Source organism: Bufo gargarizans, chromosome 7, assembly GCF_014858855.1.
Source record: "Bufo gargarizans isolate SCDJY-AF-19 chromosome 7, ASM1485885v1, whole genome shotgun sequence".
Classification (NCBI taxonomy): domain Eukaryota; kingdom Metazoa; phylum Chordata; class Amphibia; order Anura; family Bufonidae; genus Bufo; species Bufo gargarizans.
This window is the reverse complement of record NC_058086.1, coordinates 173,911,215-173,939,138: the sequence shown is the minus strand read 5'-3', so window position 1 is coordinate 173,939,138 and position 27,924 is coordinate 173,911,215. Positions and strand designations below refer to the sequence as shown.

The following is a 27,924-nucleotide window of genomic DNA, read 5'->3' as shown; positions in this document are numbered from 1 at the left end:
GCCAACAGTCCCAAATTTGCCAAAATGTTTCCAAATTTTCAGAGACAATCTCTCTGTAAATTTGGGTTGTCCTGGGCCGGAAATGGGTGGGGCTTAGTTAACTCAACCAATGAGTGAGCGTGACCTGACAATTTAAGGGGGTGGGTAGCTTGACCCAAATTTACTAACGGCAGCAATGATGGTAAGTACGTATGTGTAAGTGTATCCAGCACACAACATGGCACTGTACCAGTCAGCTATAAGAGGATACAGGTCAGCAGGGCCACAATGGGCACAAAGGTTGATGCCAATCTAATGTGGCATAGGCGGCGACTGCTGAAGGATTTCTTGTACAGGCATACAGCTTGACCTAGGTTGTAAACGGCACAAAAGACAAATGCCGGTCCTGCGCCGATCCTGTGGACTGTAGGACTCATCCTCATCTAGAACAAAAGCAGAAGAATAAATGTCATCAATATGGACGTCATGAAGATCTGAGAATACAGAACAGCAGAGGCCGCAGGTGGTGTAATTATACAGGGGCAGTAATACATAAGAATAGTCACCAGGGCGCGTCATTGTATTTATACACATCTCTTGACTTCAAGCAATGTCCCCTCTGTATTACTAGTCCTGAGACCTCTGTATATAAACTTACCGAAACTACGGCGGTCACAATGGTCCCAATGCAGCCCATCCATGCAACGACATAGAGGATTCTCTGGCAGATGATATGTCGCCTCTCTGATTGTTCAGACCGGATGATCATGAACCGGTACATGATGGAAGCGTTGCCAGCTCCTGAAATAGACAATACATGGGATCAGCCGGGAACGTCCATAGACACTTGTAATAACCTCCAGGACTCAGTAATGATTATAATCTCCAGTGATGGCCGCCGCTCAGCAGTGAATAGTGCTTAGGGAGATAACGTCATCACTGAGCGCTGGAGCCGCTGATCTCCTCATGATGTTGTCTCTCTAAATCCACTTACCTAGAATGGCAGATATTAAGAAGACCACTGTAAAGACCACCGATTCGGGGAATGCTCGTCCCGTGTCACTGAAAAAGAAAGCAAAATATTGGGTGTTATTAGGACACAAACGGCAGCATTGTGTTATGTCATCTAACAGCAGAGGAGACTTTATTTCCTTCCATTGTAATCATCCTCCATAATATGATCTAATGTCCAGACACAAATAGAAGACAAACAACAATGGGGAAGATATTATGGAGCCGTTGCTCATAGCAACCAGTGAGATTGCAACTCTAAAAAATGATTAAGGAAGAGACATTTTCTACAAAAAGTTGCTTTTTGCACTCTTAAGCCATTTCCAAAAAGTGGCTGTGGTTTAGGTGGGTTTAGCAGGAGGGGGCGAGCCTCTGCAAACTGGAAAATTTCCACCTGAAATAGTTGGTGCAATTTTTATTTTTTTTATTTTTATTTTTTGTGCATGGGGGTCAGAGATGCTCCTAATTTATTATGAGGCTTGTGCATTTCACTCCAGTGCAGATTAGATGAGGGCCGGGGCATGAAACCTCAGTCTTCATAGATTCCCCCACCCCCAAATGTGATGTTTTCTATACTAACAATTATTAGATGGCGCTTATTAATAATCCACTAATAATAATGTAATAACTTTCCAGGAATAAACTGATAATAATACGGTAATAACAGTAATAATACTACAGAGGAATCCCGCCCCGTCCCCTCTTACCTGATGTAAGGATATTTTACATGGCCTGGGATGACAGTCAAGGCAATCAGGGCACAGAGGCCCGATAGCGTCCATATGACCCAGAGGAAAAGCAAGAATGCCAAACCCCGGATCTCCATGGCGCAAAGTCAATTATTCGCTAAGCGAAAGCAAGGATTTGCTAAGCAAAAGCACAAGCCGATCTGTCTCTCTCTATATCCAGAGAAAATCTGGCTGAGATAATGTCAGGCAGTGGTTTTCTAAGGCTCAGAACTCGGTGATGTCACTAGCTTCTGTGACATCATCACACCTTCCGCAATCTTATTGGTCCTCGCTAGTTTATTTAATTGGTTCTCCCTTCATTGTGACATCATCTTATATACTTGAATCTGATTGGTCCTCAGTAGCTTCTGCGATGTGATTGGTGCTTCAACCTCCATACATGCCTGGATCTGATTGGTCCTCCATATTTCCAAAATGTATGCCTATGTTGCTGAGATGTTACTGGCTTTTCAAGTCTACTGAATAGAGAAGAAATTCTACTTTTATACATGTGTACCATATCACAACAGAATGAGTAAAACTCTGAAAAAGCTGTATGAGGAGAGATCTGCGGATCCGTCTGTGCTAAAGTAGCCTACGGACACGGACGCGTATGCCAATCTTGTGTGCCTCCGTGTTTTTTCACGGACCCATTGACTTGAATGGGTCCGTGAACCGTTGTCCGTCAACAAAATAGGACAGGTCTTATATTTTTGATGGACAGGAAACATGGATCATGGACGCGGGTGACAAACGGTGCATTTTCCAAGTTTTCAACGGAGCCATTGAAAGTCAATGGGTGCGCAGAAAATCACGGAAAACGGAACAACGGACACGGATGCACACAACGGTCGTGTGCATGAGGCCTTAATAACGTGGACAGGGATTTCATTATCAGTGCGAAGAGCCTGGATGTTTCTGACACTGTAATTAATCTGACATCTGTCTCAGGGACGCAGATCTGATCGTAGACCCATCTCTTCAAATCTCTGGCGTGGGGGGAGGGGTGAACGTCATAGAAAAAAACAATTATTTTTTATTTTATTTCCTGAGGATATTGTGTGCAGTCATGCTAAAATGTCAGCATCCTCTGAGACTGTTAGGTAACATTTGTCATCAGGGCCGTAAATAATATTTTTTCCTGGGGGGGGGGGGTTCAGCTTTCTCAGATTATAAGAAAGCTGAGATATCTCCCCCCCCCCCATAACAGTGTCCCTGACAGTGTCCCTATTGTAAGACGGACCCGCCGTTCCTTATGTAAGTGACTAAGTGAGCTACTTGTGCAAAGTATATGTACTACTACTATCTAATAATCTATCACTAACTTACTGGGACTGTCAGGACTCCAGATGCTTGGGCACTGGGCGAGTGGGCGGGCAGGCAGGCTGGCTCCCTCTCTTCAAGCACTTAAACTAGGCGGCCGGCGGCAGCGTAACGTGACGTCACTTACTATGTCACACCGCAGGCGCATGCTCCTCCCACTTTATTAATGAAGGCGGAGCAGGCGCGTGACGTCGGAGTGAGTGACGTTAAGTGGCCGGCCGCCGGGAGACGGAGTCACGGAGGCGGAGCAGTGGGGGTGGACTGAATACACTGTCTACAGTATGTGTCTTTGTGTCATAGTTACCATCTGTGCGGTCACCGGCCCGGTCGGACACTAGTGCGGGGCTGGCAGGCGGCAGTGCACAAGGGTGTGATTAGGGTAGGCCCAGGTACACCCGGCACACCCCATGCGCACACCTTTCTTCTCTGGAGAGTCACACGGTACAGAAATAGAGGCTGTGAAGGCCGATGACATGAGGGCAGGATTTACCCAGTGACCTTCATTGACTACGTTACTGCAGGATGACCCTATTTTGGCCACCATGTCAGGAGCACTAGAGTCATCACAATGTTCTCTAGGATACGGCACCGCCTTCTGTAAATTAGTTTGTATGGTGACCATAGGGATATGTTTTTACTTAGAATTGGCACATCAGCTGCTGCAGAACCTCAACCATGGATTGGTGTATATATCGGACACGTATCTCATGTGAAAAGTTTCCTCTGAGATACCTATAATGCTGTTCTGTAGTAGATGGGGTGCAAAATGACTTTTTTTTTGCGTAGATATCCCTCAAGATTTTCATGGTTTGACCATAAGAACCAGGATTATAATGGGCTAAAATCATACTTGCCAACTTTTCATAGCCGAGGAGGGATTGATTGTGGCGAGCGAAATGTGCATTTTTAGAGCAAGGACCCACCCCTTTTTCAGAGGACCCACCCCTTTCCCAGAATGTTCAACCCATACTTGTTTTGAACATACTTAAAGGGGTTGTCCGGGTTCAGAGCGGAACCCGGACATACCTCCATTTTCACCCCGGCAACCCCCCTGACAGGAGCATCGGAGCAGTTCGTGCTCCGATGCTCTCCTTTGCCCTGTGCTAAATCGCGCAGTGCAAAGGCATTTTTTGGAGATCCGGTGACGTACCGGGGCTCTCCATGGGGCTGCCAGGAACCCCGGTGAAGTCACCGGCACTGATGGGCGGGAATTAGCGCTGCCCTAGCCAGTAAAACGGCAATTTCGGGACTGTTAGCAACTATGTCTGAAGTAGTGGGTCAAGGTGTGGAGCTGGTACTTAAAGTGTCCCTGGAAAAATAAAAATAAAAGTGGCCCCCAGGTTGTAGGTAGGTTCTGATTGACAGAAGGCGGATGAACAACACAGGCGGGGACAAGTGAAGTAGGTGGGGACAGCAAGATACAGCCCCTGCAAAACGAAATACCACAGTGCAGCACAAAATACTGTCGTCCCCACAGCAGTATTGAACAGCATCACCATCTTGAGGATGGTAATACAGTTTAATTTGGGAGGGCACTTGCAGCTGCCGGCCAAGTACCTGATGCTTCTAGCATTAATTAATGCTGAGAGGATAAGATCGTTAGGTACTTTGCTTGCCACAGTGAGGAGGGCTGAGGAAGCCCCCTTGGGCATCGGCCAACCAGGAAAATTCCCTGTAAGGTCTAAGGACAGTTTGCCCCTCTATGGGTCTAATGACGCGGCATCCTGGTGCCAAATATAGTTAGAGCTCATGAAGGCATTCTTTCCAGGAGAAAGCAGAGATCCTGAGCTGTGTGGGATATTTGACAGCTCTTCTGGGAGTCCGAGATGTTGCCTTTGGGAACGTCCCGAACGTTTTGGAAGAGTTGGCAAGTGTGGCTAAAATGAAGCTTCACCTTTTAACATCTTCTGACGTGTCACTTAGACATGTCAGAAGAAGTCCTCGATAGGGACAAATGGTCAGTGACTCCTAATGAATACCAGAATGCAGCGACCATGATGTTCCTCCAAGAACCATGCCATTCTTCAGACTTGGTGATCTGCGGATCTAAAATTCTGTAGTTGGAAATATCACATTTGTAGAGCCTGTGTGACTGTAGTTTACCACCACCACCACCAACGGACCCCATATAAAGCAAACAAACATATTTGGTGGACACCACACATTGTAAAGCTGCTTTAGATGTCTCAGCACCAGCCTTCAACATGGAAAGAAAATCACAAGTCATGGGGGAATTTACTGAGACTGGTGTTTCATACTACAGTTTTAATAATAAATGCACAGGAGTAAGATTTGCCAAATTTACTTAGTACAGGCCCCTAAATAAATTTGGCACATCTTCTAGAAGTCCGTGCACCTAAAAAACAAATTTCTGCCATAGTTTTGCTCTATAATTCATGTCAGTTTCTGGCTTAAATCACAGTAAATTTGTTGAGCTGCTGCAGAGTAACGCTCTTAGCAACCAATCACAGGGCAGCTTTCATTTTTCAAGAGCACAGTAAGAAATGAAAGCTGTGCTGTGATTGGTCGCTATTGGCAACAACAGCAGTTTCCCTATTAGACAAGGAACTCTAGTCATTTCCTACTTTTGCTTATTTCTTTCCCCTTGGGGCCGTGTAAATAAGGAAATTTCATCTTAGTGTAACGGGGTTTTGAGGGCGCCCCCTAATGTCTTTGGGGTCCCTAACCCTAGTTAACTCACTATGCCTGACAGGCGGATCCTGAGCCTCCGCTATCTGGGAGCTGGGGTACATGTCTGCGGCAGTGCCTCCACCCAGTGGAGCATCCGGGGTAGGGATGTGGGATCCCACTGGGAACATACTTAGTGCAATGAGACTGACACAGCCTAACTGGAATTAACTTTATATAGTAAGCAGCAAATTAACCAACATACATAGGAAAATACAATAGAGTAACACAGGTAACAATGCAATGTGGATTTTCCTCACCCACCCACAAGCACGCCTGTGTCCCACCCGCTTATCTTCGCCCTAGTGGCCGTTGGTGCACATGGAAGAGTTGGGGCCCTTATAAGTCCTGCTCTGCAGGGTCACTGAAGCAGCCTGAGCTGTGTAATGTCCGTCACTGGACCTCAGAGTCTTTACTGTGAGTGAGGAGACAGGTGCCCTGTGGTGATACAGGGAGAGGTTTGGCTTACCCTCACAACACGATTAGCCAGGCCGGTCAGCAGCAGTCTCCTCTCTCTGGATTCACCAGACGTCTGGACTCAGCGCTTGTCTTTGCCAGCAGGCCCCTCTCTCAGCAGGTGTGATCTTGGGTGAAGCAGGTTCTCTCAGCAAGGTTCCATCTCTGTGCTGCAGTCTCTCACATTCTCAGACACATGTCCTTTTTTGGCTGAGCACGTAGTAACTTCTGGAAAGCTTACAGGACCTTCGATGATGTCACAATCATGTGACCAAAGCTCAATGTTTTATCAACAGCATACTGAGTCCATCTGCCATCTACTGGGCATTTCAGATAATGCAGCCTGTGTAACTTCACAGGGTTACATGCTCCCCCTTGAAAATACTTGCCTTCCACTGGCAAGTCCTAGTCAGGGAGCTTAACAAAAACTCAACAGAAAAAGGTTTAGCATACATACAGTACAGTTAACACAGTAACATCCTAGCTAGCTAGTTATCTAGGGTAAAGAGTCGCTAACATTTACCACTTCAGCTAGTGCATGTAGGAAAGTGGCCATTTTAGATGCTGCTTGTGTCAGCGGGGCATAACTGGGCTCTCCTATATTATCATAAACTAGGGCCCTAGGGGGTTGCCGCACTCTGGTGCTGTGTCTCAGTTCTCGCTGTGGAAGGGGATCTTGGGACATCAACTGTGGAACCTCAACTCCTGCCCTCGAAGTAGAGTCTCTAAGGGAAGTTCCAGGCACAAAACATGGACTTTCTGGATTCAACCTTGGAGAACTTTGTGACCCAGGAGAGGTTTCGGGACTTTGTGAAACCACAGGAGTTAAAGGAGGCAATTGCTGTGTTTCTTCTGCGGGTGATGACCACCACTGGTCCTCTGCACTGGGAGTTCCCGGGGTCTCCTCTGCCCCATTTCCAGGACTCTCGGCTGGGCTTTCCTCCAGTTCTTCACTACTCTCTTCCTCTTCATCAGCATACACAACTGGAAGCAGATGGTTTCTATGCCAAGCCTTTATTCGGCCCTCCGGGCCCCTAATGTTGTACACTGGCAGTCCTTCCAGTTTGGACACAACCTCAAACAGGATATCTTTCCATCTGTCAGCCAGTTTGTGTTTTCCAGGCACACCTAGATTCCGGAGAAGAACTTTATCCCCTGCTTGAATCTCCCGATATCTCACCTTAGAATCATACCTTCTTTTGTTCCGTTCTTCCATTTTTGCTGCAGCTTGGGTAGCCAACTCATAGGCCCGATGAAGGTTTTGTTTGAGGTTCCTCACATATTGAAAGTGTGAAGTTGAATCTGTTCCATCAGGAGACACTCCCAAACGGACATCTATCGGCAATCGAGCTTCTCTTCCGAACATTAGGAAATAGGGTGAGAACCCTGTAGATTCATGCCTTGTACAATTGTATGCGTGGACCATGGCTTCCACATGTTTACTCCAAGACCGCTTCTCGACTTGCTTGAGAGTCCCTAGCATATCTAGGAGGGTCCTATTGAATCGTTCTGGCTGTGCATCCCCTTCCGGATGATAAGGTGTGGTTCTGGACTTCTGCACCTGCAACATGTCCAACAGCTCCTTGATCAACTTACTCTCAAAGTCTCTACCTTGATCAGAGTGTATCCGATTGGGTAGTCCATAGTGAATAAAATACTTCTGCCAAAGGACTTTGGCTACAGTCACAGCCTTTTGATCTTTAGTGGGGAAGGCTTGAGCATATCTGGTGAAATGGTCCGTTACCACCAGCACATTTCCAATTCCCGCTGTATCGTTCTCAATGCAGAGATAGTCCATGCACACAAGATCCATGGGTCCCGTACTTTTCAGATGACCCATAGGGGCAGCTCTCACAGGCAGGGTCTTCCTCTGGATACACCTCCTGCATGTCTTTACATGTTGCTCGACATGTTCCCTCATGCGAGGCCAATAGAACCGATCTTGTACTAGGCCATAGGTCTTGTCCACCCCGAGATGCCCATGTTGATCGTGGAGAGCTCTCAGGACCATGCCACGGTGTCTGTGCGGTAGTACCAACTGTTTTCTGTCAGGGTGATCATGATACTTCACAACCCTATAGAGTACTCCATCTTCGAGATGTAGTCGGCTCCATTCTCTTCGGTATAATTCTCTTTGACTCACAGGTAGAGAAGTCAGCAATTTAGGATTCTTAGTCTTCATGGCTCTGATAACTATCCCAATATACCAGTCCTGCGCTTGAGCCTTCCTCTTGTCTTCTGTGGTTATACTGGACCACTGTTGAAGCATGACCGGAGCATGGAACACCTCAGGCACGGCTTCTGGAGAGTGGCTAATGGAGTCTATCCCTCTTAGCTCGGCAAATTCTTCTTGACTCTCGGCCACCACATACATCTGACAAAAGGCTCCTACCCCCGGCCCAGGGATCTCTTCCCACTCCTCTTCTTCTTGGTGAGGAGGGAGTCTAGGTCTGCGGGACAGGGCATCTGCGCTGACATTCTTGGGCCCAGGCTTGTACTTCAGGCTGAAACTGTAGCTTGACAGGGCGGCCAACCACCTATGTCCTGTGGCATCCAGCTTAGCTGTAGTCTGGATGTAGGTAAGTGGATTGTTGTCAGTCCTTACTTCGAATGTTGCTCCATACAAATAGTCATGCAGCTTATCCACGATGGCCCACTTGAGTGCCAGAAACTCCAATTTATGGACTGGATAGTTCTTCTCTGCACCTGTAAGACTTCTACTTATGTAAGCCACCGGCCTCAATCCTTCTGGATAACTTTGGTGCAGTACACCCCCTAGGCCTTCCATACTGGCATCCACATGGAGGATATATGGTTTCTCAGGGTCTGCATAAGCTAAGACAGGAGCTTCTGTAAGTCTCTTCTTCAATGTCAGAAAGGCATCTTCACATCCTGAAGTCCATTTTTCTCCAAAGGGATCTTTAGGATATAGTGCCTTAGCACCCTTTACGTCAGAGGTAATCTTCAGTAGGTCATGTAACTCTCGAGCAATCTTTGAGTAGTCTTTCACGAACCTTCGGTAGTAACCACAGAATCCGAGAAAGGACCGCAACTCACTGATGTTATTTGGTCTTGGCCAATTCAACACTGCTTCAATTTTAGCAGGATCTGTGGCTACTCCTTCAGCGGAGACTATGTGCCCCACATAAGTGACAGAGTTCTGGGCAAATCGGCATTTGTCCACTGATAGCTTCAGGCCTTCAACTTGAAGTCGATCCAACACCTTTAGCAATCTTTGTTCATGCTCCTCTGGTGTCTTCCCGAAGACAATTAGGTCATCTAGATACACTAGACACTCTTTGGGATTCATATCCCCCACAGTTTTCTCCATCAGCCTCTGAAAAGTAGCAGGAGCTCCTGTGACTCCCTGTGGCATTCTGGTGAACTGGAAGAACCCCAAAGGGCAGATGAACGCTGTCTTTTCCTGATCCTCCTTCTTCATGGGTACCTGATAATATCCAGACCTCAAGTCAAGCACACTGAACCACTGGCTGCCAGATAGGGCGTTCAGAAGATCCTCTATCCGGGGCAAAGTGTACTGATCTGGCACAGTCCTCTTGTTCAGAGTACGGTAGTCCACACATAGCCGAACTGAACCATTCTTTTTCCTCACTACCACAATAGGTGAGGCATAGGGGCTCCGGGACTCTGTGATGATGCCTGCTCCTTCCATCTGTTGGAGTATGTCCCGGACATCTTCCACATCTCGAGGGGGTATTCTTCTTGACCTTTCTCTGAAAGGAGTAGAATCAGCAAGTCTTATAGCATGGGTGGCACTCTTAGAACACCCCACGTCCATCTCTGCTCTGGAGAACACTCCCTCTCGGGTGGCCAGTTTTGAACGAAGGCTGTCTTTCCACTGCTGTGGTAGAGGAGAATCTTCTAGATCAAAATCTAAAGGTGCTTTCACATGATCCTTCTGTTCTGCACTCACAGACATGATGGACGAAACTTGATCTAAAAGGTGTATCACACCAATCTTCTGATGACGATCAATCCGGATTTCTGTGGGGGTTAAATTCTGTACCATCACAGGAAAGCTCCGACACCACCTTTTTCGCCAATCTTTTACCTCAGGTATGAGAGTCCACCCCTTCTTCTGATCCTCTTCAGGCAGAGACTCAATAAGGTATTGTCCAGTTCCCCCCAACATTTCATGGTGCATTGAGGCTATGGCTCGTAAGGTTTTGGTCTCACCAGGCTTCACAAATGCGGATTCTGTTCCTGAATAGTGGCACGACCCTGGTTTTGTTTCAAGGGCTAGTCGTCTACACTCTTTTCCTAGGACAGGGCTGACCTCCATCAATCGGTCTAAGGAGACGTCTCCCACTTCGGTCAGATAGGCCTTGAATACATCCTGTACCATCTTTGCATTAGTACCCAATATTATTGGGGCACACACTTTCTTGGCTGCAGGGCATATCAAAACTTCCAGCTCCATAGGACATATCATCCCGGTGTTTAACTGGGGAATAGTTATGGTCACTTTTATGCATCCCTCCACAGATTGAGCTTGAGACCCAACGCCCCATAGCTGAAACTCTCCTGCAGGTTCCATAGGAATGTGTTTCAAATGACGTTCATAGAAGTCTCTGTAGATAATGGTGACTTGAGAACCTGTATCTAGTAATGCTGAAGCATGAATTCCTTCTACTTGCACGTGTATCAAAGATTTTGGCCCAATCTTGGCCCCTACAGATAAACTATATGTAGGCCGGGTCTTCCGTCGCTTGTAAGACCTGGTCATTTGAGTCTCCTCAAGCTCGGTTGCCAGCACCTCCACATCCACCTCCATGGAATTCGCAGGGCACTCCCGCTGAAAATGCCCTGACTTTCCACATTTAAAGCAGTCCCCTCGACGGGGTGAATCCTCAGGAAACAGTTTTTTCTGAGTCTTCCTGTGTTGTCCCCCACTTCCAGGGGGAGGATCTGCTCTCTCTGGTGGTGATTTGCATAAGAGCTCCAATTCAGCCACCTTCTTCCTAAGAGCTGACAGTTCTGTATCCTCTTTCTCCTTCTGTAGGGGTGGACACGTCTGATCTTCCAATCTCCTGGCTGTATTTATTAATGTGGAATAAGGCAGAACTTTATCATCCAACTTTGCTCTCAGCAGGATCATAACTGGATTATTGGTCAAACCACCTCTCTGAATTTGCTTAGATAGCCGAGCATCCAACTCAGAGGCAGTGACTGCTCCTTTATGGAATAACTTTCCAAGTGATAGCTGTAACCGGTTGATATAGTCAGTGGCTTTTTCATGCTCCTTCTGCTTAGTGGCTAGGAACTTAACCAACAGATCATCCAAATCTTCTGATCTCCCATAAGCATCCTGTAAAACTTGTAGATAGTCGTGCACAGTAGCTTGCCCATTTACTCCCTTGTACAGTCTTATCATGTCTGTAGCGGGAAAACGGAGACTCTCCACCAACCGCTGTTTCTTTATGGTATCCGTACAAGACCATTCCTCCAACAACTGCATAGCATTATCCTTCCAGACCTCAAAAGGCTCTTCTCCTGAAGGAACAGGCTGATTCCCAGAAAACACCTTTAGTTTGCGGTAACTATGAGTGTGGTTTGCCGTCACTATGGCTTCTGAGAGTTTCTGTAATATGTCCGACACATCACTACCTCCTGTAGGCAGGGTGCGTACTTCAGGGTTGTCTGGTTTCAGTAATGCTGTAGATGGATGAGATTCTGCTTTAGGAGTAATCATCCCCTGTCCTCTAGGAGGATGGGCAGCTTGTTTAGGAATGGCTCCGGTATTTCCGGGGATGGGAGTCAGGAGCTTAGAATAATTTTCTGTGACATACTCTCTCTGTTCTAATTTAAAGGGTTGTTGCAGTGAGACCCTTTCTTTCTTATCAAGGAGAGCGTACACTAAGGAGCATCCTTCATCCGGGGCTCCATATAAATGAACGTTGGTAGGCATCTCATGGTCTCCCAAGTCCGTATGACAATATATTAACATGTAAGTTTGGCCTCCGGAATCCTGCAGGATATCCCTGACGGTCGCCATTTCTATTCCCAGTCGAATTTCTACACACAAGATGACGTGATTCATCTCACAGCAGGATGGGACTTTGCATAACATCACAGCTTGCTGTAATGGTACATTTCTTTGCTGGGCCCACTCTTTTGCAAAGGAGGGAGTGGCCTGAGGACTTAACTTATTCTCACTGGTTGTACCCCAGTTCATCTCAGCAGTGCCTCCACATGTAACGGGGTTTTGAGGGCGCCCCCTAGTGTCTTTGGGGTCCCTAACCCTAGTTAACTCACTATGCCTGACAGGCGGATCCTGAGCCTCCGCTATCTGGGAGCTGGGGTACATGTCTGCGGCAGTGCCTCCACCCAGTGGAGCATCCGGGGTAGGGATGTGGGATCCCACTGGGAACATACTTAGTGCAATGAGACTGACACAGCCTAACTGGAATTAACTTTATATAGTAAGCAGCAAATTAACCAACATACATAGGAAAATACAATAGAGTAACACAGGTAACAATGCAATGTGGATTTTCCTCACCCACCCACAAGCACGCCTGTGTCCCACCCGCTTATCTTCGCCCTAGTGGCCGTTGGTGCACATGGAAGAGTTGGGGCCCTTATAAGTCCTGCTCTGCAGGGTCACTGAAGCAGCCTGAGCTGTGTAATGTCCGTCACTGGACCTCAGAGTCTTTACTGTGAGTGAGGAGACAGGTGCCCTGTGGTGATACAGGGAGAGGTTTGGCTTACCCTCACAACACGATTAGCCAGGCCGGTCAGCAGCAGTCTCCTCTCTCTGGATTCACCAGACGTCTGGACTCAGCGCTTGTCTTTGCCAGCAGGCCCCTCTCTCAGCAGGTGTGATCTTGGGTGAAGCAGGTTCTCTCAGCAAGGTTCCATCTCTGTGCTGCAGTCTCTCACATTCTCAGACACATGTCCTTTTTTGGCTGAGCACGTAGTAACTTCTGGAAAGCTTACAGGACCTTCGATGATGTCACAATCATGTGACCAAAGCTCAATGTTTTATCAACAGCATACTGAGTCCATCTGCCATCTACTGGGCATTTCAGATAATGCAGCCTGTGTAACTTCACAGGGTTACATTAGGGCTCATTCACACAGCAGATTTTGCAAAGCCATTCCCTGACTGTAACTGTTCTTTTTTTTTTCAATACGAATGCCGTGGACCCTCTCACAGTTTAGGCCCATTAACCACTTCAGCCCCGCTAGGTGAAACCCCCTTCATGACCAGAGCACTTTTTACACTTCGGCACTACACTCCTTTCACCGTTTATCGCTCGTCATGCAACTTACCACCCAAATGAATTTTACCTCCTTTTCTTCTCACTAATGGAGCTTTCATTTGGTGGTATTTTATTGCTGCTGACATTTTAACTTTTTTTGTTATTAATCAAAATGTAACGATTTTTTTGCAAAAAAATGTCATTTTTCACTTTCAGCTGTAAAATTTTGCAAAAAAAAACGACATCCATATATAAATTTTTCGCCAAATTTATTGTTCTACATGTCTTTGATAAAAAAAAAATGTTTGGGCAAAAAAAAATGGTTTGGGTAAAAGTTATAGCATTTACAAACTATGGTACAAAAATGTGAATTTCCGCTTTTTGAAACAGCTCTGACTTTCTGAGCACCTGTCATGATTCCTGAGGTTCTACAATGCCCAAACAGTAGAAAACCCCCACAAATGACCCCATTTCGGAAAGTAGACACCCTAAGGTATTCGCTGATGGGCATAGTGAGTTCATAGAACTTTTTATTTTTTGTCACAAGTTAGCGGAAAATGATGATGATTTTATTTATTTATTTTTTTCTTACAAAGTCTCATATTCCACTAACTTGCGACAAAAAAAATAAAATTCTAGGAACTCGCCGTGCCCCTCACGGAATACCTTGGGGTGTCTTCTTTCCAAAATGGGGTCACTTGTGGCGTAGTTATACTGCCCTGGCAATTTAGGGGCCCAAATGTGTGAGAAGAACTTTGCAATCAAAATGTGTAAAAAATGACCGGTGAAATCCAAAAGGTGCACTTTGGAATATGTGCCCCTTTGCCCACCTTGGCAGCAAAAAAGTGTCACACATCTGGTATCGTCGTACTCAGGAGAAGTTGGGAAATGTGTTTTGGGGTGTCATTTTACATATACCCATGCTGGGTGAGAAAAATATCTTGGTCAAATGCCAACTTTGTATAAAAAAATGGGAAAAGTTGTCTTTTGCCAAGATATTTCTCTCATCCAGCATGGGTATATGTAAAATGACACCCCAAAACACATTCCCCAACTTCTCCTGAGTACGGCGATACCAGATGTGTCACACTTTTTTGCTGCCAAGGTGGGCAAAGGGGCACATATTCCAAAGTGCACCTTTCAGATTTTGCAGGCCATTTTTTACACATTTTGATTGCAAGGTACTTCTCACACATTTGGGCCCCTAAATTGCCAGGGCAGTATAACTACGCCACAAGTGACCCCATTTTGGAAAGAAGACACCCCAAGGTATTCCGTGAGGGGCACGGCGAGTTCCTAGAATTTTTTATTTTTTGTCACAAGTTAGCGGAAAATGATGATTTTTTTTTTTCTCTTTTTTCCTTACAAAGTCTCATATTTCACTAACTTGCGACAAAAAATAAAAAATTCTAGGAATGCCCCTAGGAATGTGTTTTGGGGTGCCATTTTACATATAACCATGCTGGGTGAGAGAAATATCTTGGCAAAAGACAACTTTTCCTATTTTTTTATACAAAGTTGGCATTTGACCAAGATATTTCTCTCACCCAGCATGGGTATATGTAAAATGACACCCCAAAACACATTCCCCAACTTCTCCTGAGTACGGCGATACCAGATGTGTGACACTTTTTTGCAGCCTAGATGCGCAAAGGGGCCCAAATTCCTTTTAGGAGGGCATTTTTAGACATTTGGATCCCAGACTTCTTCTCACACTTTCGGGCCCCTAAAAAGCCAGGGCAGTATAAATACCCCACATGTGACCCCACTTTGGAAAGAAGACACCCCAAGGTATTCAATGAGGGGCCTGGCGAGTTCCTAGAAATTTTTTATTTTTTGCATAAGTTAGCGGAAATTGATTTTTTTGTTTTTTTTTCTCACAAAGTCTCACTTTCCGCTAACTTAGGACAAAAATTTCAATCTTTCATGGACTCAATATGCCCCTCAGCGAATACCTTGGGGTGTCTTCTTTCCGAAATGGGGTCACATGTGGGGTATTTATACTGCCCTGGCTTTTTAGGGGCCCTAAAGCGTGAGAAGAAGTCTGGAATATAAATGTCTAAAAATGTTTACGCATTTGGATTCCGTGAGGGGTATGGTGAGTTCATGTGAGATTTTATTTTTTGACACAAGTTAGTAGAATATGAGACTTAGTAAGAAAAAACAAAAACAAAAACAAACAAAAAATTTCCGCTAACTTGTGCCAAAAAAAATGTCTGAATGGAGCCTTACAGGGGGGAGTGATCAATGACAGGGGGGTGATCAATGACAGGGGGGGGTGATCAATGACAGGGGGGGGTGATCAATGACAGGGGGGGGTGATCAATGACAGGGGGGTGATCAATGACAGGGGGGTGATCAATGACAGGGGGGTAATCACCCATATAGACTCCCGGATCACCCCCCTGTCATTGATCACCCCCCTGGTAAGGCTCCATTCAGACGTCCGTATAATTTTTACGGATCCATGGATCGGATCCGCAAAACACATGCGGACGTCTGAATGGAGCCTTACAGGGGGGTTATCAATGACAGGGGGTGATCAGGGTGATCACCCCCTGTCACTGATCACCCCCCCCCTTGTAAGGCTCCATTCAGATGTCCGCATGATTTTTACGGATCCATGGATACATGGATCGGATCCACAAAACACATGCGGACGTCTGAATGGAGCCTTACAGGGGGGTTATCAATGACAGGGGGTGATCAGGGTGATCACCCCCCTGTCACTGATCACCCCCCCTGTAAGGCTCCATTCAGACATCCGCATGATTTTTTACGGATCCATGGATACATGGATCGGATCCACAAAACACATGCGGACATCTGAATGGAGCCTTACAGGGGGGTTATCAATGACAGGGGGTGATCAGGGTGATCACCCCCCCTGTCACTGATCACCCCCCCTGTAAGGCTCCATTCAGACATCCGCATGATTTTTTACGGATCCATGGATACATGGATCGGATCCACAAAACACATGCAGACGTCTGAATGGAGCCTTACAGGGGGGTTATCAATGACAGGGGGTGATCACCCCCCTGTCACTGATCACCCCCCCTGTAAGGCTTCATTCAGACATCCGCATGATTTTTTACGGATCCATGGATACATGGATCGGATCCACAAAACACATGCGGACGTCTGAATGGAGCCTTACAGGGGGGTTATCAATGACAGGGGGTGATCAGGGTGATCACCCCCCTGTCACTGATCACCCCCCCTGTAAGGCTCCATTCAGACATCCGCATGATTTTTTACGGATCCATGGATACATGGATCGGATCCACAAAACACATGCGGACGTCTGAATGGAGCCTTACAGGGGGGTTATCAATGACAGGGGGTGATCAGGGTGATCAGGGTGATCACCCCCCTGTCACTGATCACCCCCCCTGTAAGGCTCCATTCAGACATCCGCATGATTTTTTACGGATCCATGGATACATGGATCGGATCCACAAAACACATGCGGACGGCTGAATGGAGCCTTACAGGGGGGTTATCAATGACAGGGGGTGATCAGGGTGATCACCCCCCTGTCACTGATCACCCCCCCTGTAAGGCTCCATTCAGACATCCGCATGATTTTTTACGGATCCATGGATACATGGATCGGATCCACAAAACACATGCGGACGTCTGAATGGAGCCTTACAGGGGGGTGATCAATGACAGGGGGGTGATCAGGGAGTGTATATGGGTGATCACCCGCCTGTCATTGATCACCCCCTGTAAGGCTCCATTCAGACGTCCGCATTTTTTTTGCGGATCCGATCCATGTATCCATGGATCCGTAAAAATCATGCGGACGTCTGAATGGAGCCTTACAGGGGGGTGATCAATGACAGGGGGTGATCAGGGAGTGTATACACTACGTGCAGAATTATTAGGCAAATGAGTATTTTGACCACATCATCCTCTTTATGCATGTTGGCTTACTCCAAGCTGTATAGGCTCGAAAGCCTACTACCAATTAAGCATATTAGGTGATGTGCATCTCTGTAATGAGAAGGGGTGTGGTCTAATGACATCAACACCCTATATCAGGTGTGCATAATTATTAGGCAACTTCCTTTCCTTTGGCAAAATGGGTCAAAAGAAGGACTTGACAGGCTCAGAAAAGTCAAAAATAGTGAGATATCTTGCAGAGGGATGCAGCACTCTTAAAATTGCAAAGCTTCCGAAGCGTGATCATCGAACAATCAAGCGTTTCATTCAAAATAGTCAACAGGGTCGCAAGAAGCGTGTGGAAAAACCAAGGCGCAAAATAACTGCCCATGAACTGAGAAAAGTCAAGCGTGCAGCTGCCAAGATGCCACTTGCCACCAGTTTGGCCATATTTCAAAGCTGCAACATCACTGGAGTGCCCAAAAGCACAAGGTGTGCAATACTCAGAGACATGGCCAAGGTAAGAAAGGCTGAAAGACGACCACCACTGAACAAGACACACAAGCTGAAACGTCAAGACTGGGCCAAGAAATATCTCAAGACTGATTTTTCTAAGGTTTTATGGACTGATGAAATGAGAGTGAGTCTTGATGGGCCAGATGGATGGGCCCGTGGCTGGATTGGTAAAGGGCAGAGAGCTCCAGTCCGACTCAGACGCCAGCAAGGTGGAGGTGGAGTACTGGTTTGGGCTGGTATCATCAAAGATGAGCTTGTGGGGCCTTTTTTGGTTGAGGATGGAGTCAAGCTCAACTCCCAGTCCTACTGCCAGTTTCTGGAAGACACCTTCTTCAAGCAGTGGTACAGGAAGAAGTCTGCAAGGTAAGAAAAACATGATTTTCATGCAGGACAATGCTCCATCACACGCGTCCAAGTACTCCACAACGTGGCTGGCAAGAAAGGGTATAAAAGAAGAAAATCTAATGACATGGCCTCCTTGTTCACCTGATCTGAACCCCATTGAGAACCTGTGGTCCATCATCAAATGTGAGATTTGCAAGGAGGGAAAACAGTACACCTCTCTGAACAGTGTCTGGGAGGCTGTGGTTGCTGCTGCACGCAATGTTGATGGTGAACAGATCAAAACACTGACAGAATACATGGATGGCAGGCTTTTGAGTGTCCTTGCAAAGAAAGGTGGCTACATTGGTCACTGATTTGTTTTTGTTTTGTTTTTGAATGTCAGAAATGTATATTTGTGAATGTTGAGATGTTATATTGGTTTCACTGGTAAAAATAAAAAATGTAAATGGGTATATATTTGTTTTTTGTTAAGTTGCCTAATAATTATGTACAGTAATAGTCACCTGCACACACAGATATCCCCCTAAAATAGCTAAAACTAAAAACAAACTAAAAACTACTTCCAAAAATATTCAGCTTTGACATTAATGAGTTTTTTGGGTTTATTGAGAACATGGTTGTTGTTCAATAATAAAATTAATCCTCAAAAATACAACTTGCCTAATAATTCTGCACTCCCTGTATGGGTGATCACCCGCCTGTCATTGATCACCCCCCTGTAACTCTCCTTTCAGACGTCCGCATGATTTTTACGGATCCATGGATACATGGATCGGATCCACAAAACACATGCGGACATCTGAATGGAGCCTTACAGGGAGGTGATCAATGACAGGGGGGTGATCAGGGAGTGTATATGGGTGATCACCCACCTGTCATTGATCACCCCCTGTAAGGCTCCATTCAGACGTCCGCATGTGTTTTGCGGATCCGATCCATGTATCCATGGATCCGTAAAAATCATGCGGACGTCTGAATGGAGCCTTACAGGGGGTGATCAATGACAGGGGGGTGATCAATGACAGGGGGTGATCAGGGAGTATATATGGGTGATCACCCGCCTGTCATTGATCACCCCCCTGTAAGGCTCCATTTAGACGTCCGTATGCGTTTTGCGGATCCGATCCATGTATCCGTGGATCCGTAAAAATCATACGGACGTCTGAACGGAGCCTGACAGGGGGTGATCAATGACAGGGCGGTGATCAATGACAGGGGGGTGATCAGGGAGTTTATATGGGGTGATCATGGGTGATCAGGGGTTTATAAGGGGTTAATAAGTGACGGGGGGGGTGTAGTGTAGTGTGGTGTTTGGTGCGACTGTACTGACCTACCTGAGTCCTCTGGTGGTCGATCCTAACAAAAGGGACCACCAGAGGACCAGGTAGGAGGTATATTAGACGCTGTTATGAAAACAGCGTCTAATATACCTGTTAGGGGTTAAAAAATTCGGATCTCCAGCCTGCCAGCGAGCGATCGCCGCTGGCAGGCTGGAGATCCACTCGCTTACCTTCCGTTCCTGTGAGCGCGCGCGCCTGTGTGCGCGCGTTCACAGGAAATCTCGCGTCTCGCGAGATGACGCATATATGCGTGACTGTGCGCAGGGCTGCCACCTCCGGACCGCACATCTGCGTTAGGCGGTCCGGAGGTGGTTAAATGGAGCTTAACCGCAAGCTCACGCCGGGTTCCAGTGGCATCTAGCTGGACACCATACCGGGAAAGGACATATCCATTCTTCGCCCAGTCACGGCTATAAAACACAGTCGCATGGAGTGAAGAGCGGCATCACGTTGAAAACAATGGGAGGCAGATTCTGCAGTTTTTTTGGTGCAGAACCCGCTCCAGGCACCAGCCTCTGTACTAAACATGGCGCCTGTTTACGCCAGACGTAAAATGTGAAGAATTTGTTTGTGAAAGGCGTCTTAGTAAAATGTTTGTCTTCGAAATGTCACGGCTTGAAGTGCGCTGGAAATTAGCATAAGTGAAGACGTTAGGTGTGAAGCCTAATGTCAGTAGGAAGCGCGCAAGGCTTGATATTTGTGTTCTGTGCCCACTTATGATGAATATGGATTTATTAACAGCTCCCGCTCACAGAGGAGGCAGCCATTTTATCTACTGCAGCAGTTCACTGTGATGTAGAGTACAAAGTCACTAGGAACAAAAGCCAGATCATTAATCACCCCGAAACATGCCGGCTTCAATGGCGGAGGGAGATATTTTGGTACCCAAGCAATATATTACATAAGCAAAACCTTGTTACCATTCTAGTCATTACTGCATACATGATTTCTGCTAATAAAATATAAAATGTCAAATACCCTGATATCTAAAACTGTGACGCTGTCCATAATACAGCACAAGATATCGCTTTACAGGCCTCATTCCTATCACTTGTATATAGTGACATATAGGCCACTGACGAGTGTTATATACCTATATTGCCAAATGGTCCTTCTGTCTTCTCCACCATTTATTTATTATGTGCCTATAAAGGCAGTTGTAATTGTGATATTCAAAGTATTTGGTGCTCCTAATACCACTAGAGATGAGCGAATTTCCGCTTATGAAATTCGTTCACACTTGATTTGTTTGTAAAAGGTGAATTGCGTTATAGATTCCGTTACCACGGACCATAACATAATTCTATGACGGAATGCCTTTAGAGGCATTCCGTTATTCATTCTGTCATAATAGAAGTCTATGGCCCAGTGGCGTTGCTAGGGCTGGTGTCACCCGGTGCGGTAGAAAATGGTGTCACCCCCCCTGGTTGACACCTGACAGTGTAGGCTATATGTGTATAACAAACATATTTCATATGAAAACGTACAATTACTTGGCTTGGCCCTTGGGGATCTCGGACACCTCCACACTTTGGCCGGGGGCTCGGCGGAGCTGATGTGTTTTATCCTAATGAGAAAGATTTCATAATAAGTATTTGGAGAAGGGGCAGAGGGACAGCAGAGCAGGGAGAGGCTGGTGCTGCTACTAGGGGGTCATACCATGGGGGAGTAATAACGCCCACCATAATGCCCCCCCAGTAGAAATAATTCTCCTTATAATGTGTCGGTGCAAAAAATACCCCCCTGTAATGTCCCCAGTTGAGCTAATGTCCCCATATAGTGCCTCCATAATGTGCCAGTATAAAATACCCCTATATAGTGACCCCAGTAAATGCCCCCATAGTGCTCCTCTCCCCCCTAGTGCCCCCCATAATGTACCAGTATAAAATGCCCGCTATATAGTGCGCCAGTAGATGCCCTCAGTGTCCCCCATAATTTGTAAGCATAAAATACCCCTTCTCAGTGCCCCCGTAGTAGTCCTCTCCCCCCTACCCCATAGTACCCACCACAATGTGTCCCAGTATAAAATGCCCCTATACAGAGCCCCCATATAAAATAACCGTTCTTTGTAGCCTCAGTAGATGCCCCTATAGTGCCACCAATAATGTGCCAGTAAGAAGTGCCCCCATAGATGTCCCCCAATAATGTGCCAGTGAAATGTGCCCTCATAGATGCCCCTTAATCATGTGCCAGTAGCCTAAGCCCCCCATCAACATGTGCCAGTAGCCATAGGCGCCCCCCTCTATCATGTGACAGTAGCCATAGGGCCCCCCTATCATGTGCCAGTAGCCATAGGGCCCCCCTATCATGTGCCAGTAGCCATAGGGCCCCCCTATCATGTGCCAGTAGCCATAGGTGGCCCCCCATGAACATGTGCCAGTAGCCATAGGCGGCCCCCCCTATCATGTGCCACTAGCCATAGGGCCTCTCCTATCATGTGCCACTAGCCATCAGTATTGTACAGAAAAAAAAAAAAAAAAAAAAAAGGAAAAAAACACTTACCTCCTTGGCAGCGATGCGATGCAGGCCTCTTCTGGCCTGTGTCCCGCGCTGTGTACGGCTCAGGGCTCAGGCGGCGCGATGACGTCATCGCGCCGCCTGCGCCGGCCTCTGATAGCAGGGCTCCAGACTAAAAAAAATACCTAGTAGCCATTGGCTCCTGAACTGAAAAATTTAGGAGCCAAATTAAATTTTTAGTCGCCAAATCAAAACCGAATGAAAATTTGGGTATCGTGACAACGCTACGCCGATCAGATCAGCGTAGGGTTGTTTCAATACCAAAATTTTGATTCGCTTTCATCACCATAAAAAAGTATTGCGATACTCAATACCACGCAAAAAAGCCACGTGCATTTCGCATTTTATGAAACGTTCGGCCCATAATAGAACAGTCCTATCCTATTTTTTGGGGTGACAAGGTGACTAAAAAATGGCGAATGCTCACCGCATAGGAGATATTTTTTTAATAATTTAATAGTTTGGACTTTTCGGACGCAGCGCTATGTAATATGTTTATTTATTGTATATATTTTTTATATGTAAAATTGGGAAAGGGGGGATTTAAACTTAATATTTTAGTACTTTCACACTAGCGTTTTTCTTTTTCGGCATAGAGTTCCGTCACAGGGGCTCTATACCGGAAAAGAACTGATCCGTCATATCCCCATGCATTCTGAATGGAGTAATCCGTCCAGGATGCATCAGGATGTCTTCAGTTCAGTCATTTTGACTGATCAGGCAAAAGATAAAACCGCAGCATGCTACGGTTTTATCTCCGGCGAAAATAACTGAAGACTTGCCTGAATGCCGGATCCGGCATTTTTCCCCATAGGAACGTATTAGTGCCAGATCCGGCATTCAAAATACCGGAATGCAGGATCCGTCCTTCCGGTCTGCGCATGCCGGTAAAAATGTGTAAAAAGATACAAGACGGATCCGTCTGTCTGCATGACAAGCGGAGAGATGGATTCATTCTTGCAATGCATTTGCGAGATGGATCCGCATCCGGATGCATCTCATAAATGCTTTCAGTCACATCAAGATCGGCGGATCTGGCACGCAGTTCTGACAACGGAACTGCTTGCCGGATCACACTACTGCAAGTGTGAAAGTAGCCTTAGGCCCCTTTCACACGAGCGAGTATTCCGCGCGGGTGCGATGCGTGAGTTGAACGCATTGCACCCGCACTGAATCCTGACCCATTATTTTCTATGGGGCTGTTCACATGAGCGGTGATTTTCACGCATCACTTATGCATTGCATGAAAATCGCAGCATGCTCCTCTTTGTGCGTTGCGGTGCGATAATCCACGCAACGCAGGCCCCATAGAAGTGAATGGGGTTGCGTGAAAATCGCAAGCATCCGCAAGCAAGTGCGGATGCGGTGCGATTTTCACGCATGGGTTCTAGGTGACAGTCTATTCACTGTATTATTTTCCCTTATAACATGGTTATAAGGGAAAATAATAGCATTCTGACTACAGAATGCTTAGTACAATAGTGCTGGAAGGGTTAAAAAAAATAAAAAAGTTAACTCACCTTATCCTCTTGTTCGCGTAGTTCGTTCCCGGTCTGTTCTTTGCTAGCTGTGGGCTTGGGCTAAAGGACCTTTGATGACGTCAGATCACATGCTCCATCACCATGGTGATGGACCATGTGATTGGAGCATGTGATCTGACGTCATCAAAGGTCATTAAGCCCAAGCCCACAGCTAGCAAAGAACAGACCGGGAACGAACTACGCGAACAAGAGGATAAGGTGAGTTTACTTTTTAATTTTTTTAACCCTTCCAGCACTATTATACTATGTATTCTGTAGTCAGAATGCTATTATTTTCCCTTATAACCATGTTATAAGGGAAAATAATACAATCTTCAGAACATCAATCCCAAGCCCGAACTTCTGTGAAGAAGTTCGGGTTTGGGTACCAAACATGCGCGATTTTTCTCACGCGAGTGCAAAACGCATGACAATGTTTTGCACTGGCGCGGGAAAATTGCGCATTTTACCGCAACGCACCCGGCTCTTATCCGGGCAAAAAACATGACGCCCGTGTGAAAGGGGCCTTAGTGTTTGTGTTTTATTTTCACTTACTATTAGCCCCCTTAGGGGCTGAAACCCTTGTCCTATTCACCCTTAGGCCCCTTTCACATGGGTGAGATTTCTGCGCGGGTGCAATGCGTGAGGTGAACGCATTGCACCCGCACTGAATCTGGACCCATTCACTTCTATGGGGCTGTGCAGATGAGCGGTGATTTTCACGCATCACTTGTGCGCTGCGTGAAAATCGCGACATGCTCTATGTTGTGCGTTTTCATGCCCCATAGAAGTTAATGGGGCTGCGTGAAAATCGCATTGTATCCGCAAGCAAGTGTGGATGCGGTGCGATTATCACGCTTGGTTGCTAAGATGAAAGTCTATTCACTGTGTTATTTTCCCTTATAACAAGGTTATAAGGGAAAATAATAGCATTCTTTATACAGAATGCTTAGTAGAAGGTCAATATAATAAACATTATATACACCCCAGTATAATAAACATTGAGAGCGCCCCCCCAGTATAATAAACATTGAGTGCGCCCCCCAGTATAATAAACATTGAGTGCGCCCCCCCAGTATAATAAACATTGAGTGCGCCCCCCAGTATAATAAACATTGAGTGCGCCCCCCCCGGTATAATAAACATTGAGTGCGCCCCCCAGTATATCAAACATTGAGAACGCCCCCCAGTATAATAAACATTGAGTGCGCCCCCCCAGTATAATAAACATTGAGTGCGCCCCCCAGTATATCAAACATTGAGAGCGCCCCCCAGTATAATAAACATTGAGTGCGCCCCCCCAGTATAATAAACATTGAGTGCGCCCCCCAGTATAATAAACATTGAGTGCGCCCCCCCAGTATAATAAACATTGAGTGCGCCCCCCCAGTATAATAAACATTGAGTGCGCCCCCCCAGTATATCAAACATTGAGAGCGCCCCCAGTATAATAAATATTGAGTGCGCCCCCCCAGTATAATAAACATTGAGTGCGCCCCCCAGTATAATAAACATTGAGTGCGCCCCCAAGTATAATAAACATTGAGTGCGCCCCCCAGTATATCAAACATTGAGAGCGCCCCCCCAGTATAATAAACATTGAGTGCGCCCCCCCAGTATAATAAACATTGAGAGTGCCCCCCCAGTATAATAAACATTGAGTGCGCCCCCCCCAGTATAATAAACATTGAGTGCGCCCCCCCAGTATAATAAACATTGAGTGCGCCCCCCCAGTATAATAAACATTGAGTGCGCCCCCCCAGTATAATAAACATTGAGAGCGCCCCCCCCAGTATAATAAACATTGAGAGCGCCCCCCCAGTATAATAAACATTGGGAGCGCCCCCCCAGTATAATAAACATTGAGAGCGCCCCCCCCCAGTATATCAAACATTGAGAGCGCCCCCCCCAGTATAATAACCATTGGTGGCGCAGTGGGCAGTGCCAATGAGGGTTAAAAAAATAAATAAAAATTAACTCACCTCCTCCAATTGATCACGCAGCTGCCGGTCTCCTGTTCTTTCTTCAGGACCTGTCAAAGGACCTGTGGTGACATCACTGTGGTCATCACATGGTACATCATATGATCCATCACCATGGTAATGGACCATGTGATTAGCTCAGTGACGTCACCACAGGTACTGAAGATAGAACAGGAGACCGGCAGCTGCGCGATCAACTGGTGGAGGTGAGTTAATTTTTTATTTATTTTTTGAACCCACTGCCCACTGCGCCACCAATGTTTATTATACTGGGGGGGGGGGTGCACAAAATGTTTATTATACTGGGGGGGGGGCGCACTCAATGTTAATACAAATACAGGAGGCGGGTGCCGGAATGAAATAGCCAGCACCCGACCTCTATGATAGGGGGCTGCGATCAGCGGCAGTTAACCCCTCAGGTGCCGCTCCCTGTCATAGAGGTCGGGTGCCGGCTATTTGATTCCGGCACCCGCCTCCTGTATTTGTATTACAGGTCAGTTTTCTTCATTGGTGGCGCAGTGTCCACAGCCCCTCCTCTCCTCCTCCCATCCCTCTTCTTATTGGCGGAGGCAGCGGCAGCAGCAGCACAGGGGGGAGGGAGAGAGCCCCGCTTGCCTCTATGGAAGCGCCGGCCCTGCCTAAAGTTAGTTAGTCAAGGACTAGACTGAGTCAAGGAGAACTCCGGCGGCCGGCGGGTGACACCCCATCAGACTGGTGTAATCCGGTGCGGCCCGCACCCCCCTCGCAACGCCACTGCTATGGCCTGCATAACGGATCCATTTGCAGCCCATAGACTTCTATTATGACGGAATTAATAAAGGAATGCCTCTAAAGGCATACCGTCATAGAATTGCATTATGGTCCGTGGTAACTGAATCCATAACGCAATTCTGCTTTTACCAGTAAACAAATCACAAACAAATTTCATAAGCGGGAATTCGCTCATCTCTAAATACCACCTTCCAGAGCTTGGTCTGATCACCCCTATGATGTTCCCCGGTCTTTATTGGGTAACATTAGTTACAATACATTCCCTACAATAAAGAGGCTTGGACACATTGTTAGCTACCTCATGTATTGACTCATTTATTAACAGGCCAGTGGTTTTGAAATGGCCCTGATGATGGTGAACCCCCAACTCATCCTTCAACACTCAGGAGAGGAAAAACCCCCTAGTGGGGGAAACCTCCAGGGAACCATGGCTGAAGGACTGCCCTTCCCCTGGGCAAGGGGGTAAAAGCCATCATTTGAGATGAGGTAGCTATGGAAAGTCCGGGTAATTGTCACATCCAGTATTTGGAAATTCTGCTAGATGTTGAATCCAGAAAATCCGGTAAATGTCAAATCCGGTATTAGGAAAGTCCGGTAAAATGTCACATCCAGTATTGAGGACAGAGACCAAGCCTGGAATCTGCCTCTTGATCCAGAAAATTCATGTCCAGCAATCTCATGATGGTTTCAGTTGTCTTGGCGCTCCACCCCTTGGATCTTATTGGGGGTTTTCAGGGTCCTGGGTCTTTTCTCTCAGGCCAATGGAGACACCTTCTCGGGACAACGTTAAAGACAAACGCTGAGAAAAAAGAAGACCATTAATTATAAAACAACTCTATATAATATATTACTTCTCTGAAATGTTTCTGGAGCACATTAGACCTTCACACGGCATCTACTCACCTGGAAATCTGTATAGTTCGTTAGTTGGTGTATTATCAGGCCAAGGAATCCAGTCCACTCGGCCACCATGCCTGTCCTGGTGTAGATCTGCAGAAGACAGAATAGAGGATTAGTGCCTGGCGGTACTCACCAGGGACTCTATATGGAGTGAGATGGGAAGATGGAGGTGAGATAGGAGCTTTTATATTACTATTACACAGGAAAGATGTAGATTATACAAGACGGCGAAAAGTTGCATGAACTCACCTCTTCACATCGGCCAGTACATAGCTGGAAGAAGCCGATGGTCATACACACAGAAACTGGAAGGACGTGTTAAGGACAAGTAACAGAATTCATTCTATTATTATAGTGTTTCCTATACTGTGATGTCTGATCTGTGCTACAATGGGGTCAGAGGAAGCGAATAATCTTAGTTGCCAACAGTCCCAAATTTGCCAAAATGTTTCCAAATTTTCAGAGACAATCTCTCTGTAAATTTGGGTTGTCCTGGGCCGAAAATGGGTGGGGCATAGTTAACTCCACCAATGAGTGAGCGTGACCTGACAATTTAAGGGGGTAGGTAGCTTGACCCAAATTTACTAACGGCAGCAATGATGGTAAGTACGTATGTGTAAGTGTATCCAGCACACAACATGGCACTGTACCAGTCAGCGATAAGAGGATACAGGTCAGCAGGGCCACAATGGGCACAAAGGTTGATGCCAATCTAATGTGGCATAGGCGGC

General features: G+C 46.5%; 1 protein-coding gene and 1 long non-coding RNA gene across 3 annotated transcripts; both read right to left on the bottom strand.

The window, feature by feature from the left end:
* Positions 1-710: 710 nt before the first annotated feature.
* LOC122944049 lies at positions 711-12,551 on the bottom strand. Of its 2 annotated transcripts, XM_044302259.1 has the most exons (3): positions 6,199-12,551; positions 974-1,041; positions 711-780 (listed from the first exon to the last, which is right to left on the bottom strand). In XM_044302259.1, the coding sequence occupies exon 1, from the start codon at positions 12,511-12,513 to the stop codon at positions 6,682-6,684; it is 5,832 nt and encodes a 1,943-aa protein (XP_044158194.1). In that variant the 5' UTR covers positions 12,514-12,551; the 3' UTR covers positions 711-780; positions 974-1,041; positions 6,199-6,681. The 2 variants fall into 2 exon arrangements, with proteins under 2 accessions (XP_044158194.1, XP_044158195.1); XM_044302260.1 differs by lacking the exons at positions 711-780; positions 974-1,041 and adding an exon at positions 1,850-2,197.
* Positions 12,552-26,987: 14,436 nt separating this feature from the next.
* Positions 26,988-27,924, bottom strand: LOC122943176. Its single transcript, XR_006390835.1, has 4 exons — positions 27,865-27,924; positions 27,443-27,498; positions 27,197-27,283; positions 26,988-27,092 (listed from the first exon to the last, which is right to left on the bottom strand). It is a non-coding gene; the product is annotated as an uncharacterized LOC122943176 (long non-coding RNA).

What these genes read in the sequence shown, in the direction of transcription:
- LOC122944049 (XM_044302259.1), bottom strand. Translation starts at nt 12,513, where the DNA reads ATGTACCCCAGCTCCCAGATAGCGGAGGCTCAGGATCCGCCTGTCAGG.